General features: G+C 38.6%; 1 protein-coding gene across 1 annotated transcript in view; it reads left to right on the top strand.

The window, feature by feature from the left end:
* CNTLN (centlein) overlaps nt 1-21,485 on the top strand; it is a 3,122,808-nt gene that overhangs the window by 182,368 nt on the left and 2,918,955 nt on the right. The window contains exon 2 of the mRNA XM_044061293.1: nt 8,642-8,730. Within this exon, the coding sequence (XP_043917228.1) occupies nt 8,642-8,730 (89 nt within the window). The remainder of the gene's footprint in view (nt 1-8,641; nt 8,731-21,485) is intronic.

A 21,485-nucleotide genomic window follows, 5' to 3' on the forward strand; every position in this document is an offset into this window, starting at 1 on the left:
AGCAAGAAGAGCGATCTTCAACATTTTAAGAATAGGAGACATTCAAGAGGTCCCACCAGAACAGAGAGGATCAGGATATTACTCAATATTCTTTTTAGTGCCATAGAAGACAAAGGAACTCAAGCCCATTCTAGATATCAATGGCTTAAGCAAACTTATTCCCAAAGAAGCCTTTCAGATGTTCTTGGTGCAGTGCATCCTTTACTTATCAGAAGGAGATTGGATGTGCTCATTGGACTTTAAATATACCTAACTGCACAAAAAGATAGCCAAGGAGACCAGTTGGTATCTTCACTTCTGGGTAGTATCCATTGCCATTTAACAAATTTCTATTTGGCTTTTCCACAGCTCCCAGCATATTCATCAAATGCACACCTGCAAGCCAAAGACCGCTAGTAGTCAAAATTTTCACTTTACATGTATGATTGGCTCTTGGCTGTGCTTTCTGTACTAGTTCTAATATTGGCTTAAAGGTAGCTGCTTAAAATGTTCTTGTCTTTATTTATAATGTAGAACCTTGTAACCTCCCAGTTAGAACCTTCCAAACTTCACAGGTTCATTGGCTGCAGGCTGGGTACACTCAGATGCAGGTTATCCAAATTGTACACTCTCAAACAATTTCTGCACATCTGTGTCTAAGAACACTGGACCTAGTGCCAGCTGCAGTTCACATGGTACCATTTCCCAGATACCATGCAAGAGTTATTCAGTAGACATTTACACATTCAATGCTCGCAGTTATCTGATCCAGTGTCTCCACAACTCAGTATATTCCAGAGCTTATAAGAGACACATGGAGTGGTGACTGTATCTATTCCATCTTATACAGGGTACTTCTTTTCTAAATTCCAGCTTCAGTGATGATGGTCACCATGGATGTTTCTGCTCTGGTGGAGGTATTACAAAAGGCAAACTGTCCCAGGTGTCTGGATCCCCCACACACAGGCTATTCTTAACTTAATCATACATGAGGTGCAGGAGATTCTTCTTACACTCATAGTATTTCTGGATTGCCTACACCAAGATGTGAAAGTGATAAATTCTGACAGCAAGACAATGGTATGTGAATTCAACAAGCATGAGGGATCCTGTCTTACCCCCTCTGTCTAGAAGCTGTTTGGGACTGTGAATGTGCTATATCATGTAGTCTTTTTCTGATAACTGGTCCTATTTGTATTTATTTTATTTCTTGCATTTGGTAACCAAGGGGGTCTGTCTGGACAAAAAGCCCCTTTTCAGTGGAGGCCCGGGGCGAAGAGCTCTATAGAGAAAATAAGTGACAAAGCATTTAAGACAAGTATCTTCAAAAAAAAACAGTATACAGCAGTAAGTCTATGATAGAAGTGTAAGATACCAAAAATTAAATGCAGCTTTACCAGTGTAAGAGTAAGTTAATGTGCTCCTCCTTGTGGCATCATCCAGAGGTTTGGAACCATTCACAGCCCCAGTTGATTCTATATTAGAGTACCTTGTTGATCCTTTTACCTCTGACTGTTGTTATCCTTGAATAAAATACTCAGCTTTACAAACGTAGCTAGTAATAGAGCATACAATTTATTAAATATGAATTCAGCTTTTGTTGGATATGATTGAACTTTAGGACTTTTGAGATTCATAGCTCAATTTTTGCTCACAACAATTGACTAATATAAAAACTCGTCTAATTCCCAACCTGCTTGTTCCCATTTTATTAATTTATTTATGTGCATTTTGTATGTATTTCATTTATGCATGTTTTACATGTTTGCATTTGAGTCTCACAGACCAGTACTGACTCTGTTACTGATGCATCCATAAACATACAGTGATCTCCTGATCACTTAGACAACTCATGATCTGTTTTGAGCAAACTAAGTTTACGTTATCTGTTTTGATGCTTAGTGCCTATATTCTACTCATTCGTAATCTAGTACATAACTATGAACCTATTAAGTACAATATTTAAATTCTGTAGAATGAGCAGTTGGAAAGCTTTGATCCCACAAGACAGGTAAAGAATAAATGTGCATAGTGCATTCTGAATTGTATTTATTATATGATGAACAATTATCTGACTGGACGAAAACATTTGTGCTGCATATGCAGAGTGGGTTTCCATTCTGTTTCCTCTAAAGTAGAGGATGCATGATCTACTTTACATTTTTTCAAGACTTGTCTGATATGATTTCAAATGTTCAACATCTTCATTAATTTCTTCCTCAGATTCATTTATCTTCTCTCTCAGAAAAACACTAGCCAGTTACTTTAGATGAAAGCATTTTAGTTGTCAGTAGACAGAAATTAAGTAGATTCCTTGGCTTTTTTTGATACTATGCAATTTTTTTATTAAATATTTAGTGTTGTTGAAGTGTTTTTAAAGTTAGGCACATTATATATCCTGAGTGGCTGCATGATTTCCTACAAATCACTCAGAAACTGTTATGTTAAAATTAATCTTGATCTGTCTAATATAAAATATCACTACTGCTTTGTAGTCCTACATTTTGATAAATAAACATATTTTTATATGTTTGTCTCAAATGCATTTAGTCTTTTTAACGATGTTATTTTAAATTTTGTTTGAGGGCATATCAAATTCAGGATCATACTCTTAACTATTGAATTACTGTTGATTCTGTATTTTATATCATTCTCAACTATGTTTTCTTTAAACCTAGATGTTGCTAAAGTTTCTATGTCACTTTCTATTTATTATACTATTTGTGGCACTTAACTGTCCATTTTTTATAAATATTTGAAAGGTCTTCTATAAAAGTTTCAGCTATAATCAGATAATTCCTCATCTTTTCTTTCTCTGTGTAGAAAATCTGTGTGCATACTTGTTTTTGGCACATGATTCCATTCTTCAACACTTATACAGTCATGGTTTAAGCCTTTTCTGATGTCATTATGATTTTATGTTGTTACCATAATCTGAAGATTATTAAACTGGTTGAGAAATAAAAACTGATTGAGAAATAAACAATAGCAGACTATATCCAAAGAGTTGCTTTTTTTTCTTGTAGCTCTGTGCAAGTCTATTATTGTCTTTGATTGATTTAAATCATAGAAAAATGCTAAATCTGGTTAAAGATAATGTGCTAACTACTCTCACCAAAATCAACATTTCCAAAATGATACTCTCTTATAAATATTGGTATTCAGAAGTTAATCTTTTTCTAAAATTGTTTGCATGTAAATTCAACAGTTCAGCCTATTCATGTTGAGTTTTCTTCAGAAGAGACGGTTTGAATTGATGACGCTTTTATGATTCATGAAATCATATAATATATTATGTGCACCAGAGCAAGTAGTGGTGTAAAACTTCCTGACCTTTAAGTGTATTACTTTATATCCTACTTTTATAATAGGTCCTGATATCCTGCTTTGATGAAATTATGACATTTTTTATGGTTAAAAAAATCTTTCGTCCTAGTCTTCCATTTTAGTTTATTTGATTGTAGCAATGTGAGGTCCTTTGCTCAGAGAGTGAAAATCCCTTTTTTCCCTCCTTTTCCATTTCACAAGCTGCTAGATTTGCAGTGATCTAAACTATTTTTAATTGCAATTAATAGGTTTTAACCCAGACATTTTCCTGAATATTAGAATGGTAGAAGTGAATTACTTTTCTTTCTTAAAATGTTAAAAAATTCACTTTATTATTGGTGAAACTTCTCTCCAGAACAAATGTGTTTTAAAACATTACAAATGTATTTATCTGTGGTGAATGTAATTAAATTGGCCTAATCCAGATTCCTTACTGTGCTTTCTGCGAGTCATAAAGATTTGCACAGTTATTCTTTGATTTAGGAAGTATTACATCATACATTTCTGTTATCCAAGGCTTGCAGGTTACATCTGGCTATTAAATAAAGGCTGTAGCATCATTCATCTCTTAAAGATGAGTATCTGTACTAAAGAATATATTACTGCTGATTGTAAAATGTGAAATCTTCCATTCTCCAGATTTTTTTATTTGATTCCTGATAGCTAAAAACAATTGCACTACTCGTTTGTTCTGCCCGTCATAATGAGAGAGCAAGCATTGCTTATATTATGTGGGGGCTGTGGTATCGTCAACTAATGTGGTTTTAACCAAGTAAAGATTGAAGCTTTAATTGTTACACCAATTTACATATTGCTTAAGTATCAAATCTATAAGTCTGTGTTATTAATTGTGCTTTCATTGGTTGCTTATGCTTTTATGGCATGCTTGTTGAATTTGAGAGATTACTGGCAACATTTTATGCGTGGTATTAATTTAAACACGCACAAGATTTTAAAAAGCTTGGTTAATTAATGCTTCCTTATACATACACACAGATGTATATATACACATATATATATATAAATACACACACGGCTCTACTTTTATATTTCAAGATCCCAAATCAAATTTCAGTTGTTCGAGAGCACAAAGCCAAACTTGCAAATTATTGACAGGTTAAATGATTGCAGTTTGCATTGTCAGGAGGTCTGACGATTTCATATGCCTATCTGTGTAAGTAGTGTACTATCCCTTTAAAATTTTTAGTTTGTATGCAAGGGAAATGCCAGACGTTCAGTTTTATGTTTGTGGAAGTTTGCAAAAGTGGAATAAAACAATGTTGTACACTAAACAGTAGGGAAATTATTTTATAGAAGGGTAAATTAGTGCTATTATGTAGGTTGTTAATGTTATTATTTTAGTTAAGCATTATGTTTTCATTCAGGATTTTAAAACTGTTACAGGATAGTTCTACCAGCTGTTTTCCTCAATGTAGTGTGATCTCGGAGTTGGTATATGTAATTTGCAGGGAATATGAAGGGAGCAGCCCCTCTGAAAAAACTTAAATACAAAATTGTTTTGGGTCGTGGGCTTGTGGTGGTTGTGCATTTTCAATTTTCGATGTTTTGATGTTCAGTATTATAACATTTCAGTGTTTTTTACTTTCAGGTTTTTGGTCTCTTGTTGTGGCTTTCGGTTAGGGGTCGCCACAGCAGAACTCCGGTCCGCTAATGTTTGGTAGTGGATTTTTACATGCTGAGTTACCAGCCCTGACGCACAACCTCCAACGAAGGCACGCCCATTCACGCATGCCTCCACACAGAAGATGCTCTAGCTGAGAATCGAACGCGACAACGTCTTGCTGTGACGCGACAATGCTACCACAGCAATTTGGTTATTTGGTAATTTGATATATGAAAATAGATCCATATACACACATACACTTACATATATATGTGTGTATATACGTATATATTTATATATATATGCACGCACACACACACATATATATATTTTCAATTGTATGTGTGTATGTGTGTATATATATATATATATATATATATATATATATATATATATATATATACATTCATATGTGTGTGTATACTTGTATATATGTATATACATACACACACACACACACACACACATATATATATATGTGTATATATATATGGGAGGAGCTATAGTATTCTGGGAATCTACTAATTATGATGAAGTTATGAGGCAGTTGAATGACTATTTGATCCAAGGCAGGGTTTTAAATTTACAGTGGAGACATTTCTGGATGAAGCGTTCTTGAATGGTATGTTAACTAATGAAATAATTGAACAGTTAAAGGGAGAGGACCCATAACCATCTTATTTTTATGTTTTGCCCAAAATTCATAAAACTGTAGTTAATCCCCCTGGAAGACAAATAGTTTCAAGTAAAGGCTCTTTGACTGAACCTTTGTTTAAGTTTTTGGAAAACCAATTGAAGCCATTATTGCCCTTGGTGAGAGCTAGGATTAAGGACAGTAATGAATTTTTAAAACTTATGGATGATATCCAAGTACCCAGTACATGCATATTTATGTACACTGGATGTTCAGTCATTTTATACGAGTATTCCACATGAAGGTGGATTAAGAGCTGTGAAATACTGGGCAGAAAGGTCGGGACTATATAGTGACATACAGATTGAATTTTTACTTAAAGCATTGGGGTTAATTTTGGAACATAATGCCTTCTTCTACAAGAATGATTGGTATCTGCAAGGTACAGCTATGGGTACTAATTTTGCACCCATATATGCGGATTTATTCATGGGCTTTTTGGAAGCTTAATTGATATACCATGATGGAAATCAGTATAAACATTTTATAAATATGTGGCGTAGATTTATAGACGACTGTTGGTGTATATGGGAAGGATCTATGGAAATGTGGCATGAGTTTTTTGCCTGCTTAAACATGAATAGTTTGGGTATTAAGTTTGTTGGGAAAATCCATTCACTTAATATTGATTTTTTGGATGTGAACATTTCTAAATTAATAGATGGTATGGTGGCTACAAGTTTGTTTAGGAAGCCATTTACAAAAAATTCCATATTAGATCCCAACAGTTGCCATCCAGCTCATGTTAAAAATAATATACCGAAGGCACAATTCTTGAGATTAAGACATTTGTGTAGAACTCACCAATGCTTTGAGGATGGAGCTATTAAAATGGAGTGCAGATTTAAAAAAAGGGGATATGCTAAAGATTTAATTTCTAAAGCACATGAATTTAGTAATAAACAGGAGAGGAAAAAGCTGCTGAAATCTGATAAAGTGGGGCAAATAATATTGAAACACAGAGGTTATGATTTATCGCTACTTTTGGATCAAATACATTTAAGATTAAAGGAAAAATCCAGAAATATTGGTCAGTTTTGAAGTCTGACTCCTTTTTTTGAGGATTTACTTGATGAACAATGCCAGTTTGGCTATAGAAGAGGAAGAAATATAAGTGAATATTTAAATAAATACAAAAACAGTTCCTTTATGAGACAAATGTCAAAAAGTGCAATATTAGGTGGTAGTACATTATGTGGCAACTGTGTTTATTGTAAAATGGTATCCAGAACTAAATCTTTCACATCGATTGACACTATGAAGGTGTATAATATTAAGACTTTGAGTATATGTAACACAGATTGGGTAATATGCATGGCAGTATGTAAATGTGGAACATTTTATGTGGAGCAAACATTGAGGCCTTTAAAACAAAGAATGGCTACACACATTAGTGATCTTAATTGTAAAAGTTTGCGTAGCGCATTATACAAGCATTATTTAGAACATGCTGGGGCACATTTTATTTTTGTGGGTATAGATAGCTTATCACCCCGAACACTATCAATAATGAAAAAAAACACAAAATTTTTAGATAGGAAGGAAAAAACTTGGATACTTAAACTAGGGGCATTATGTAAACCAGGATTAAATGAAAATCTGTAATTGTTATGAATATTACGTGTTTCTATAATATTGGGGTTATTTCTAGGGGAAAATTTGTCACTGTTGTTTTAAATGGATTATATGAGTGTTTATATAATTGAGGGATATTGTCACTTCCTGTATGACTTTACAATGGTGATGCCTATATGGTGAAACCAGTTTGTTGCTGAGTTCTATTTGGAGCCATCATTTTGTGTACTGAAGTGTATTTGTTCACTGTGTTATTAAAGGTGAATCCTTAGCTGAATAGAGTGGTTTATTCACGACGGAACATTATTTTAAAGCAAGCTGATGCTGGGGAATCTGTTGTGGTGTCTCTTGACTGTCCGTGCAGAGCTTTGCTTTGGGGTAGCCATTGGTTCGTGCGCCATTTATGTGTATATATATATATATATATCTGTATAGGTTCATAGGGAAGTACTAGGCTAGCTGCCCTTGCTAGTCATTTTAAACCTAGCCAATTTCCCTTTTTGTGCTCAAAATAACATATCCCTTATTGTTATAGACTGACCTTACCCATCTCATGGTCGATTAATTGTGTATTTTCCCTAATGAGAATAAAGGGGTCATACCTTGTATAATTTGAGGGGACCCATGTATGGAGTAAAGTATTTAGTAGCTGCCTCTGTCCATTAGTAGTACACAGGACTGTACATTTTTTGGTTCCGATCCACAGTTTCAAGTTGCCCTTAAATATGGACAGGGATGAACTTTGCTTTTTGTGAATTCGGAGTCTGTTCCAGAGCAGCAGTATCCTCTGTGAGATATACCTTCCCTTCCAAACAGTTGTGTTGATGTTGCAGAAGAGGCTTAGATTCCTAGACAAAGTATTTCTGATGCCATTTGACTTACTGATGTGCAGTAAATTCCTCAATATTGGGTCAGATGTTGCCTTGTATGCCAGACACAGGTCACCTCTTTGCAGTCTGTAGGATACTGAGTATAGTGACAGAGTCTTACAGTGTTGCTGTAATTGCCATTACATTGGGCTTGAAAATTTCCAGAGAAGGAAGTTTACTAAGTAAAATAATGCATTTACTGTTTTTGTTAAAATGTATTAATAACATATTATGTCCAGAAATGCTGGTGGGACCCTGATATCCATTAACAGAGTGTGGGTGGAGATTACAGAAGGAAAAAAAATGCTGAGAAGATGAGATGCAGCTGCATAAATGTCTTCTTTTTTTTCCCATTTACACACACATATATATATATATATATATATATATATATATATATATATATATATATATGTGTGTGTGTGTGTATGTATATATATATATATATATATATATATATATATATATATATATATGTGTGTGTGTGTGTGTGTGTGTGTGTAATACAAATTTAAATGGAACATTCAAAAAATTAGAAACCTGTTTTACTAAGTATTTTCTCTCTGTACTTAGGCTGATAAAGAATTTGTGTGGTCATTGTGGAAACGCCTCCAAGTGGCAAATCCTGATCTTACTCAAGCAGTTAGTTTAGTTGCGGAAAGGTAAGACTAAAAGTTATTTTAATGTAATTGTTTTAATCTCTTTACTTCTCTTCTAGTCTGATCTTTCTTATTTGTTGAATGCTGATTTTTAGCAGTAGACAACAGAGAAACTACATGCTAGGTTATATATAGTACAATTTTTGTAGATGCCGTTTGTTTTACAGACTGAAGATAGTCTCCAAGAAGGCAGAGAGCTCACATGCCTATTTATCAGATGTAGAGTAAAAAATGAATGCTTTATGTAGTTTAGATTGTTAGTGAATTAAGGTAGTATTACTAACAGCTGAGTAATTGTACCTGGCTTATGATTGTCGTAAAGATTATTTTAAATTTCTTATTTCGCACACTTTCATTTGTTAAACATTGTTGGAGTAACATTTGTGTATGCACCATTAATTTTAAATATCCCTTTAACAGATGAAGCTCTTTATGAAGCACTTGAGGTTTCGTCAGTTGATGTTTCATCACTTGTAACTTCTAGGTTTTCTAGTTAAGTGTGCCTGACCTGAATTAACATTTCATAGCAGTGCTGCTTTCTTTTATTGGTACACCTACCAGAAAAAAAACTTTCCAACTACTCATATGATTCCTAATGCCAGATATTTCATGAGAGTGATGCAGTGGACTCTGAAAGTTCAATGGTGTCAGCTCTTGGACCCCATGTCCAAGACTTGCAAGATCCACTTGGCATGGTAGATGGATCTTATAAACCTCTGTCCCTTTCTAGTGCCCAGCCCAGCTTGGGCTATCACCGTGGATGCCTCTGTTTTCGGATGTGGATGATTTCAAGGGCTGATAGGTGGGAGGTTGGCATAATGGTTAAGGTGTTTACCTCCTAAATGCAAGATAGAAGAGTACAGTTATAGATAGTAACCAGTGTGCATATCGGTGCTTGGAATCGCCGGTCGGTCCTTCTCATACTTCAAGGACTCCCTTCCCAAGGGTGCATCTGTTATCCACAAAGACATTTTAGCAATGGTTTGATACTTTAACAAGGAGGATGGTTAGTTTCACTTCCCCTGTTGAGAAAACATGAGGGTATGGGAACTTTTTTGATACTTTTTTTATAGCCAGCCATATTCCATGAAAGTCATGTCGTTAGCAGGCTAAGTCATTGTTTGATGATGCCTCATGAGTGCTCTTTAAGATAGTCATTAGTATGGAAGGTCTTCAGATGTTGGTAGATGCACTGCTGCTACCAAATGCAGCACCTTCTTTTCATTTATTCCTGTTTTAGGAGAACTTTCCAGGGATGTACTTGTACAAAAATGTTTCCCAGGACTACTTTATGCTTTGTATGTTTTTCCTTGATCCCAGAGTTTATTCAGAAATACAGGTTGAACAAATCCAGTGTCACTGTCATTGCTTCTTATTGGCATCAACAAGTTTGTTTCCTTCTATTATGGCCTCATTTTCTGGAGAAGCACAGCAGAATCCTTTTATTTCAACCATCCAGCAAGCTTCACCTTGACCTTCACTCCATTTTACTTACTGCATAGATATTTTTGTTGGTGGCCAAGTACCCATCATACCCTGACAAGGTGCTTATTATTTTGGGTTGGAGACCTGACACCAGAAAAACCTGCAGAAGTAAGTGGACACAGTTTCTTTCTTAGGGCTACAGTCCAGGGTATAGCTCTATTTACTCCTCCCATATCTGCCATCTTGGCACCATTTGTCTCAGATCTTTGATTTTGTTTTAAGCTGTTCTTTCAATGAAGTGCACCTAGCAGGTATTTCATGTTTGTATTATGGTGTCAATTCATCTTTGTTGACATCATTACAATTTTGCAAGCCCTTTCCAAGAGATTATTTTCTTTATCCTCCAATCAAAAACCCTGTCCATCCCTGAGATCTCTATCTTGTAGTAGAGAAGTTAACCACACCTCTTGTTGTACCTGTTGACAAACCAGATTTATAGCATGTGTCCAGGAAAACTCTGGTTGCCAGAAAGTACGTCAAAAGATTATTGTACTGAAAGCCATGTGTGTGCTGATATTCCTTTTATTTTTGTTAAGGACAGAGTCTCTTTACAAGGAAATGTGTGTGTTCTCTCCAGATTATTGTAATAGAGGAGAATGGTTGATGCACTGTATGGATGTTCACAGGCAGCTCCTATATTAACTTGACAGAACTGATTATTTCATTTTCCACAAAGCAACTGGGAGCCAGAATTGACAAACTCACTCTATCAAGGTGGTTTACAGACTGCTTTGCATTATGCTGCACAACAAGCCTTTGTTTGCAGTACTGATGGCCTACTGTACCAAAGCAGACGCTACCTCTCAAGTCTATTTTTCAGGAATGCATCTTTGGATGATATTTGTGCAACAACTATGTGGGCTTCTGAATGTTTTGGCCAGAGACTGCAAGTTTGATGCAATCTTTATGCTTAGGTTTTTATTTGGTGTTAAAGTTAGTAGGGGCCTTTACCTGTAGGGATAGCTAACCAGGAGGATAAGCTTGGGACGTTTACCATATTGTTGATGAGGATGGACCTCCTTATCTCTGATATGAAACTTAATATCTGTATAATGCTAGAACTGGATGAATAGGTCCATCCTCAATTCCTCATTGGCATGCCTGCCTTTCATCCTCCCAACCTTGTGGTGAATAACATCTGGAATCCTCCTTGTAATTTTGCAACTTTTACCCCTTAGCACAGTCTAATGGGGATCTGGTGAGAAAGCTTGCATATAGAACATTATGGGTAAGGGTTGGGCTAGTAACCAGGGAGAATTTTAGATACCGAGCTACCAAACTCCTTCAGACCTTAGTGCTGATTGCTAATGAGAATGGACCTGCTTATCCAGAACCATTGTTGTTAAAATAAGTGCGTAATTTTCACTTGCCTGTCTTAGCATGAACAGGTTTAGTATCAAGTTTACAGCTAGAGGCAGTATTACACAGACATATTCTGGATGTGTTGGAAACCAAGATGAGTGATGATGCATCCGAAATTCTCCAAGTGCAACTAACACTAGGTAAGACAGCAATCTAAATTCTAGCATGCTACAGATCCCCCACCATGCCTCAAGATTCTCACTGCACCTTTCTAAGCATACTGGAAAATATTAAGCTACAACCAAACACCCTAATACTGGGTGATTTCAACTACCCTACCATTAACTGGGAAAACTCGTTTACCAACACCTTTGCCCAATGGTCCTTGAAATTCATAAATTCCAACACCCAGGATCAACTAATCCATGGTCCCACCAGGGGCTCCAGTATCCTGGACCTTGTCATTACCAACATGGGAAATTGATGCTCCACACCAGCGGTCACCCCCTCTTGGTTAGGTCTGACCATAAGCTAATCACCTTTGACATCCACATCCCACCCCTCCCCCTAGTCAGGAAATATCTGTAAAAAACTTCTCCAAGACCAACGTCATGCTACTCAAGTCAGAAGTGACAACTTCATGACAACTATGCAGACGGGAACTGAAAGTTCAACTACCGAATCCTACACTAAAGCGCTGTACGAGCACATCCACTCGTGCATGAATCGTGCGATACCAAATAGAACCAAGACGTTCTCCTTCAAAAAAAGGAAAGCAATCTGGTGGTCCCCTGTCATAAACTATACAACAGAAGGAAGAAACTGTTGCAGAAAAGAGGAAAATCCCAGGATGCAAAAAAAACTCCCTTACCAGCCTCAGTAAGAAGCTGAGATCCCTCATAAAATCCTCCAAAGCTAGTTATGAAAATAAAATTGCCAAAGCTTCCATAGACAAAGGCATTCTATAGCTAATAAATTAGCTCTTGCGCCATAGCCAAATTATGGAACTCACTCCCACCCACAATTACCTCCATACCATCATGCACCCACTTCAAAACTTTACTAAAAGCGCAACTAAAAACATGCTGGCTATGCCCTTGCAACTCCCACTCTAATATCATCCACCCCATCCAACCACTACCTTTCTTTCCACTCCACTAACTACCTTGATTATAGCAAGCTCAGATGCTCATAAGCCAGTACTTATTATACAGATACAGTACAAACTTCTTCTTGTAACATTTGTTAATGTCTGGTATGCACTTCACAGATAATGATTCTAGTTGTCTACTGATGTACTGTGTTCTTCATCTGTAAATATGTTGTAAGTAATTGCTATGTAAATTGTTAATCACTATGTAATCCAATGTAAATACTGTCTGTTTATTTTAACTGTGGAGCTTTTCTCCCCGGGCCTCCGCTGAAAATGGACCTACGTCCAGTCGCACACTCCCGGTCAACAAATTTAAATAAATAAAATAAATAAATAAATAAATAAAATGGCAATGCTTAGATCTGCTCTGAGCTACAACAGAATATCATTAAATATACTGATCCCAAGGACATTGCCAATATCCTGGCAGATCGATTCGGTGCCAACTTCACCCCCCTCTCACCCCCTAAAGGGCCCATCTCAATACCAAAAGATTGCCAAATTCTGGTAATCACGGCCACACAGGTAAACAAAGCACTCTCCAAAGCTAAGAATACAGCATCCATTGGACCAGATGACATCCCGGGCTGTGTACTAAATGAACTACAAAATGAACTGGCACCTCACCTAAGTGTCATGTTTAATCATAGCTTCATCTCAGGCTTCATGCCCACCGAGTGGCATACAGCTATAGTTATCCCACTCCACAAGGGGGGATCCACCTTGGATCCTGGGAACTTACCATCCCATCAGTCTGACGAGCCTAATCTGCAAAGCCATGGAACGTATTATCATGGAACTTATAAACAAAGACATTGGCAACCTTCAAACACTGGACCCCACCCATTTTGGGTTCGTGAATGGCTGATCGTGTGTCCTGAACCTGACTGACCTCTTCGAGTCAGTCTCCAGAGCCATGGATGAGGATAAGGCGGCGGTCCACACAGCCTATCTGGACCTCGCCAAGGCCTTCAACACCATCCCCCACTCTGGAATCATAGATAAACTTGCTAAGCTAGGCATAAATCCCTACGTCAATTGATGGGTTGCCAACTGGCTTACTGACAGAACCCACACTGTAAAAGTAGCCGACTCCAAATCCAGCTCCAGACAAGTGACATGTGGAGTAAATCAGGGTTCAGTCGTGGGACTGCTGTTGTTCGGCATCTACTTCTCTGAAATACAGGCCAACACTAAGGGACTCTGGTTAACAAAGTTCACCGATGACTGCAAACTGGGAGCTATTATTGAATCCCCAAATGATGTGGATATTGTACAAAAGGGCCTTACAGAAACAGATGCTTGGTGCCAGAGCCATGGGGCTCAAGCTCAATACCAAGAAGTGTATAGTTATCCCCTTTGGGAAAAAACATGTACCTATGAATTGCCACATAGGTGGAAGTACATTAAACACAGAAAGTGTGGTAAGAGACTTAGGAACACAAGTGGACAGCGGTCTCACCTTCGATAACCACATCGCCACAACAGTCAGGAAATCCTTCTATGTGGCACACCTCATCACTAAGGGCTTTTAATCCAGAAAAAAGGAGTTCATTGTCCTACTGTACTCATCCCTCATTAGACCCATCATAGAGTACAATGCCCAATTTGGTATGTACCTCACAAGACATCTGCAACAACTGGAAAGGCCGCAGAAATACCTAACTAAATGAATCACATGCCGAAAGCAGTGCCCTATTCTGACTGACTAAAAAAACTCCAGTACTCTGTTGCATATCATCTACTCAGAGGCTATCTCTGCTTAACATACAAGGCCATGTCAACCCCAGAGCTGTTCACTTAAAGAAATCCCAATCCATCAGAGCCACACACTCCAGGGACCTAAACCTTATCTTCACAATGAACAAAACATGTTGGGAGGGATAGGTTCCTGACCCAGAGATTTCCCATACTCAGGAATAGACTGCCCATACATGTCAAGCAGAGTGCCTCCTTGACCCGCTTAAAATGAGCCTTGACGACTGGATGGGAGATGGAAAATTTACCCCGGAGATCATGCTAGTCGCCCTGCTAGACAGGGGTCCAGGGAAGTAAATATTGTGGGAAGAAATAGCCAGGGAATTGTTATGGCTAGGCTTGTACAGGCCCTAGGGCCAATAGCCTAGTACCAACCTATGAACATTGTGTGGAAAGTTTAGTTCTAATTCATTATTAGCAGTTGACAGGAGGCATTTTTTTCTAGGTGCTTGTTGCTGTCCTCCCTTCTCTGTCAGCCATCATGTCTCCTGCAACAAGACTCTGCATGTTCCTTCTCCTGTAATAGGAATTGTCCCATTATAGTACAGGGGCAGGAGCCATCCAGAGGAGCTGTCATACAGGTGTCATAAGGATTGCTTGTCTCCTTGCCAGGATGTAGACACTGAGGGCATTTGTAAGGCCTAATAGCGAGGGAGTGGCAACCTACTTGCTTCACTTTGTGTACTTAAAATACCTTCTCCTACCAGTGCACACTCCTATAAACCTGCTAATTAAGACTGTTACCAGGAGGTATCTTGGTAAGCTGAAAGTCTGCTCTAAGATGTGCACTGTGATGCCGCCTCTTCCTGTGAAGGAATTGTGACTGCTGTGGTTACCTGGGCTAATATCAGGGCTTTATCCCTTTATGACACCAGAGATGGCTGCAGTCATCATTTCTTTGTGTAAAATTAGTTTCAACAGATGGAATTTTTGTTTTGATGGCTTGTCAAAAAACTTTTTTGCTAAAAGATTTCATACTGAAAAAGACACAAAGCCTAAAACAGATGCATATAGATATGTGTATAATGTATAACCAGGGGTAAGGTAGACACTGTGAAAGTATTAACTTGTGGATGAATTGCTGCATAAGGTTTTTATCTTGCAGAAACACTAGCACTGTATCATAACATACAAAGTCATAGGTTTGTATATATACATAAACACTGACTCCTGTTACAGGCAGTGAAAGGATATGAGCAGCTTCCTTTTGGTATATAAAGATTACTGTTAGACAAAATGAATACGTAAAAATGTTTTATTTCCTTAAAGATGAAATGAAATAAGCAAGCCAAGTAGTGCTGACTATTGTTCTGCCACTACCCACCATAGAAGGACTAACTAAAACCGTACAATAGTAATGAACTGTAATTATTTTTTAAATATCTTTATTAAATTATTGCATTTTAAGTTGCAGCACAAATTCACATACAATAAAAGAAAACAAAACAAACCTTAATAACCATTTCCATTACCGACTTTGCAATAAACATGTTTTTCTTCTTAGCAATTTTCATTCACTCCAACATTACATAAATTGCTAATTCTTGCCTTCCCTCCCACAAATTCCATTTATTTCTATGACGTTTGCTCCTTTCCTTTTAAGAAAGAGCTCATATCCATTTATTTTATCTCTTTTACAATATTCACAACTTCCATTATGTTAGGTTTAAATATCCATTTCCATTTTTAATAATTGCTTTCCTATTTGGCTACCAATAACATTAAACTTAGTAAGGCCTTACCATGTCTAGGCAATTTGGATCCTATATCCCAGCTCAAAATTTCCTTACTTACTACTACTGGTTTCCCCAGCATTTCTGTTGAAGTACTTTGTAAGGATTTTCTTAAAATTGACTAGTTATAGTCCTGAACATTTTCCTAATTTCCTTTGTCTTTACCATCACATCTCCATTATTTGCTGTCTACACGAGGAACCATCCGTTGATGTTAACCTGTGTAAATACTTGAATGCAAAAATCCCAAATTTTCTGCACTTTGTTGCATATTTGGGAATCATCCAGATTTCTTTCCATTGAGCCTTTGTAATTTGCAATTCTGTTATCTTTTACCAATAGTTTTTAAACTCTTGTGATTGACTGTTTTAAGTATCATGCTATGTATTATATGTTGTACTAGTTATCCATTTTTAAGCAGCATTTTTCTTCTTGACTGAACTAAAAACTCTTTCACAGCTAATTTTTCATTTAACACTCCTCTCTTTGCATGTATTCTTTTAAGCCGTGATAGGGAAGCCTGTCTCTAACCTGTAGTCCAAATTGTTGTCTAGCCTCATCCCACACTTAATACCTTTCCCTCCCAAATTATTTGCTGCCAGTGTCTTGATTCCTTAATTTCCTGTAGTAAATTCCAGCTATTTCTTGTCTATTTTCTATCCCCCTGCTTGATGAGATCCCTATTAGTAAAATCGAATTTTTCCATTGTTGTGCTTATTTGGATCCTAGAGTGCTTTCTGTTACTTTATGTATGCAATATTCTGTATGGTTCTTACAATTCTCCTTAAAGACTCGCATCCAAAATCCTAGTCTCTCTCTATCTCTGGTACTCCACCTACCCTTCATCATCATGATCATCATCCTTTTCCACTTTGATTTATAGTCTTCTGCTACTTTCATATCCGGTAACCTTAAAACACCTTGTTGTATGGAGAGAAGCAACTTATCCATTTAGCTTTTGCCCTCTTCTCCTCTCAGTTAAATTTTTTCAACCTTTTTTGTCATTCACAACTTCTTCACTTGATAAAAATATGTCTGACCTCTATACAAGACTAAATGGACTAAAAGTAGTTTTACACTGGTTGTATCTTACTATCTATAACCATAAACACGATCTTCCAGTTTCTTATGTATTAAAGTCTCTTCCCACATATCTTCGTTGCCATAACAGAATCCTTTCTAATCTATACAACTAAATATTGTAATAAGTATGAGTATAGCTATGCTAATTCATACATTTACTGCAGTAACATTTGTTTTCTTTTAATGGCTTCAGATATCAAGTAAATAACAGAGGGGAATGGGGGACATCCCTGGCTTGTTCCCCTTTCAAACAGCTTGTCTGAGAAGAGCTCTTCCACCTTAATAGTTGTCTCTGACTCTTCATATATATATCCTCTTTATTAACCCTATTAATCTGTTAAGAATGCAAATTCTGCTATTGCCCTACTCATGAAATCACAGCTGACTCTATTGAATGGTTTCTCCGCATCGAGGCTCTGGAACAATAGTCTTGTTTACTTACACTCCAATTCCTTCTGCATCATAATTGTTCTATTAATGTTATCAAATGAGCTTCATGTTTGCTTTCTTCGAGGGCCTTCATTCTTTGGGGATGGGTTAGGAGCACTTGCTTTTTAGGACGAACCCCTTTTTTAGCCTCGAGGCAGCCCCATATCCCATGATGAGCAGCTATCCCATGATAGATTCGCTTGAGTACATTGGGAGAGTTGCTTCTTCAGCTCCTGTCTCTAGTTCGTTATTTGTGATAGTTAGCTCCCTTTTTAGTTAAAACTAACCCTTTTTTAGTTTAATTCTAATTTTAACCCTTTTCTTATTGTGAAATCTCCTCTCTTTTAAAATTTTTTTAGCTTCTAATTTTTTCATCCCATCCCCTTGTTAGGTGTGTGTGTTGGTGTTGGTTTACTAAATACCTCTTGGTGGCTGCTTAATTTAATTTGATTGTGTGTGTGTGTGTTGGTGTTGTGTTTATTGCTCCAAGGAGAGGGAGGCACCATGTCTGGCAGGACTCGCGCTGCCTGAAGATGTTCCCCTGCAGACAGAGGGTCACACCCCACAGAGCCTGTACGCCTTGGGCCTTCTTCACCTGCAGGACTCTGTGCTATTTTGTCCCCTTCAGCTGTGAGATCCCTCAGGAGAGATTAGCTGAGGGATTTTTCGTAGCCTCTTAAGCCGGAGTGGCCTCTCTCTCGTCGGCTCATCAAAAATCAAATCCAAAACCAATAAGGCCCAGGCTTCTGCTCTAAGCCTGCGGGCTCGGCCCACTTCAGAGTAGATAGAGTCGAGCTCCGCTGGATGTATTCTGGATCCATTAAAGCTTTGGCTCGGCGCATATCGGTGCCGATCTGCTTTGACCACTGTGGTGTCGGCTCCCATCGGCTCTGATACCCACGCGGTATATCGTGTCGTCCCGACCGCCCGGCTAATCTATGTGGCAGACACACAGGCATCCGGCCCGACCGGGTTCTACACCGCTACTTATGGCTGTATGGGGTTCGCTGAGCCGCATGCATCAGACGCTCTGCCGGGTTCAGAAATCGGTGTCGGCCAGGACTGGGGTGTGTAGCATCGGCTCTCTCGATGCCCATTTCAGGAAGAGGTCGAGGTCTCCTTCCTGAGCCCGATGCGCGCCCGCTCGCTTCTCTTCTGAGCTGGAGCCATCGGAGCCGGCCGATCTTCAAGGTCATCAGGTTGCCGAGTCAGACCTAGAGAGAGAGTGGTCAGTAGATGCCTCAAGTCACAGTACTGGGCCCAAATATCTCGGAGACTTTGCTTTGGTGGCTGGAGTTCCCAGCTCTTGGGCTTTGGGTTCTCCGGACCTGCCTGGAGGAGCGAGGGTGATGAAGAGTGTACTGGCCTGGTATCAGTCAGCAGTCTGTATCTCTTCCTCCTCTCCTGTACCCTATGACATCTCTGCCACTTCTTCTCTTGCTGCGGATAGAGATCCTCCGCCTCAGGTTTCCCCATTGGGAATTTCCCCTCTTCCAGGATTCTCCTGATGTTTAGGAAGTCCACTCCCACTCCTCCTAAGGACCTTAGAAAGGAAGCATCACCAGAGCTCCCTGGTCTGTGTCCACTTTGGATACTGGCTTTGAAAGGTAGGTCAGAGGATCCCTAGATCCCCTCTGAGGATAATACTTCTCGAACATCCTAGAACTTCTACGACAAGAGGAAACTGGCCCACCAACAATCCCTCGAGATGGAATCAGTATACCTAAATTTGGATCTGACCCTCCACCTCTGGGTGTGTCTCCGCCTCGACCCCCCTTGTGCAGGTTATTGCAAAGGCGTGGACAGCTCCAGCTCCTGACTCTAGAGGCCAGTCCTAGGAGGCCTTCTAAATTTATCACTGCCCTAGTGACCGACAATTCCTTACAAGGGTGTCCCCGCTGATGCCATAGTGGCTGCTGACCGCAAGGAACTTGCAGATCCTGCCGTGCCCGTCCATCCTCCCCATAATAAGGGACTCTAGGACCATGGATAGATGCGGTGGCGGATGTTTTACTGTGACAGCTTTGCTTAGCTGGAATTATCTTTATTAGCTGCAGACTCCAGAGAGAGACAGAAGGGACTGGGAGAAGTAATTCAGGATCTACAGCTGCAGGGCCCGAAAAGATTGCTTAGCAGCTAAGACCCTCAAATTCCATTACTAACTCCTCATCTCGGCTAATATCTTATGCACTGCGGATGGGCGGAGTAGGCCGCCGAGCACAGGTGTAGCTCTTAGGCGGCCAAGCCTGGATCGCGGCTATGTGATGATTTGGATGCCTTTAAAGGCGTCCTTCACAAATTCTCATTTGATGGGTCAGCTTTGTTTGGCCCTCCGGTGAAGGAGACCTTGACCAGGTGGCGACCAGGGCGGCCAAGACTCTTTCGCATGGCCAGATTAAAGTTTTTCCGCACTTCTAGGCCTTATCAAGGAAGGACAGAGGGGAAGAAGATAATAGTTCCGTAAATCCCAAGGAGTCACGCCCGGATTCCGTGGTCAGTTTACCCTAGAGGCAGAGGGGTAAGCAACAACAGGCGCAGCGCTCTAGAGGCAGGGAGTCCGAAGAACCAGGGCAACAAGGGTCTCTTCCTGAAGCCTTTCCAGCATCCCCTGAGGTGTTGCCCGGCTGTCCCTCCTTGGGAGGCAGTCGGGGAAGATTATCCCACTGTACAGAAGCCTGGCATTTTCCCTCACTCAAAGTGAATGGGTACAGTGGAGTCATATCAAGGGTTACATAATTCCTTCGAGAGTGCTTCCCCCCTCAAGTTCCCAGATGTACCACCGGTCTAAAGAGACATTGCAGGAGTTAGAGATCCAAAACTACTGCCAAAAAGAGCCATTCAGCCAGTTACAATAGACCATTCAGAAGTCACTTTGCCGCCATTTCACAAAACCACATTGTTCCTGCCCTTTAACATAACTAATCCTTTTGAATATTATTCTGCATGTATTGTTCCATCAGTTTCCATTTATTTCTGTGTAATTTGTTCCTGCTATAGAAGATCGTGCCTCCCATTCTGTCTCCTTTACAATATCCAAGTCTTCAATTACAAATGGTTTAGATTTTGAATTCCATTTTCTAGTAATTGTTTTTTTTTGATAAAATATTAATTTCCAATGTGTTCTCCCCCAACATTTCTGATGAAGAAAAAAAGAAACAACCACCAGTATATCCAACAGATTTAATGAAACCCTGACGTCTCTGCCAAAGCCTTTAAGGAGTCTAACACAAAGTGAAAAACATGCCCCATATGTACACATACAAATATATCAATTAAAGAATCATACAATCAGAGAAGTACTCACCAGTTACATTCTTCATTTAGTCCTCTTGGAGACAGGGTGTCACACTTTAAAATGTAAGTAGATTCTTTTAAAAGCAACTGTTTCTTGATAAAAGAAACATCAAATCTAGGTATTTGTATTTTTCCAAGACGGTGCCTTGTAGCCCTTTACTGTCTCCATCATGAAACAAACTAAAACATTCAGCTATAGAGCTCTCTGCTTTTTTATGAGCAAAATCCCTCACATGCTCTAAAATTCTAGTTTTAAAACACCTTTTTGTTTCTCCAATATAAAATTTGCTGCAAGGACATCTCAAGGCATATGTAACACCTTCAGTATTGCAAGTAAAATGGCCACAAGTTCTAAAAGAACCATTATTAATTTTAGGGAAAGTTTTTATTACATACTTGCAAGCCTTGCACTTGCCACAAGCAAATATACCACACATTGTCAAACTATATGGTATATTGAGAGATGGAAGACTGAATTTACTTCTTACCAAAAAATTCTGTATACTTTTTCCTTTTCTATA

Source organism: Protopterus annectens, chromosome 2.part0, assembly GCF_019279795.1.
Source record: "Protopterus annectens isolate FY-2018-M chromosome 2.part0, PAN1.0, whole genome shotgun sequence".
NCBI classification, from domain to species: domain Eukaryota; kingdom Metazoa; phylum Chordata; order Ceratodontiformes; family Protopteridae; genus Protopterus; species Protopterus annectens.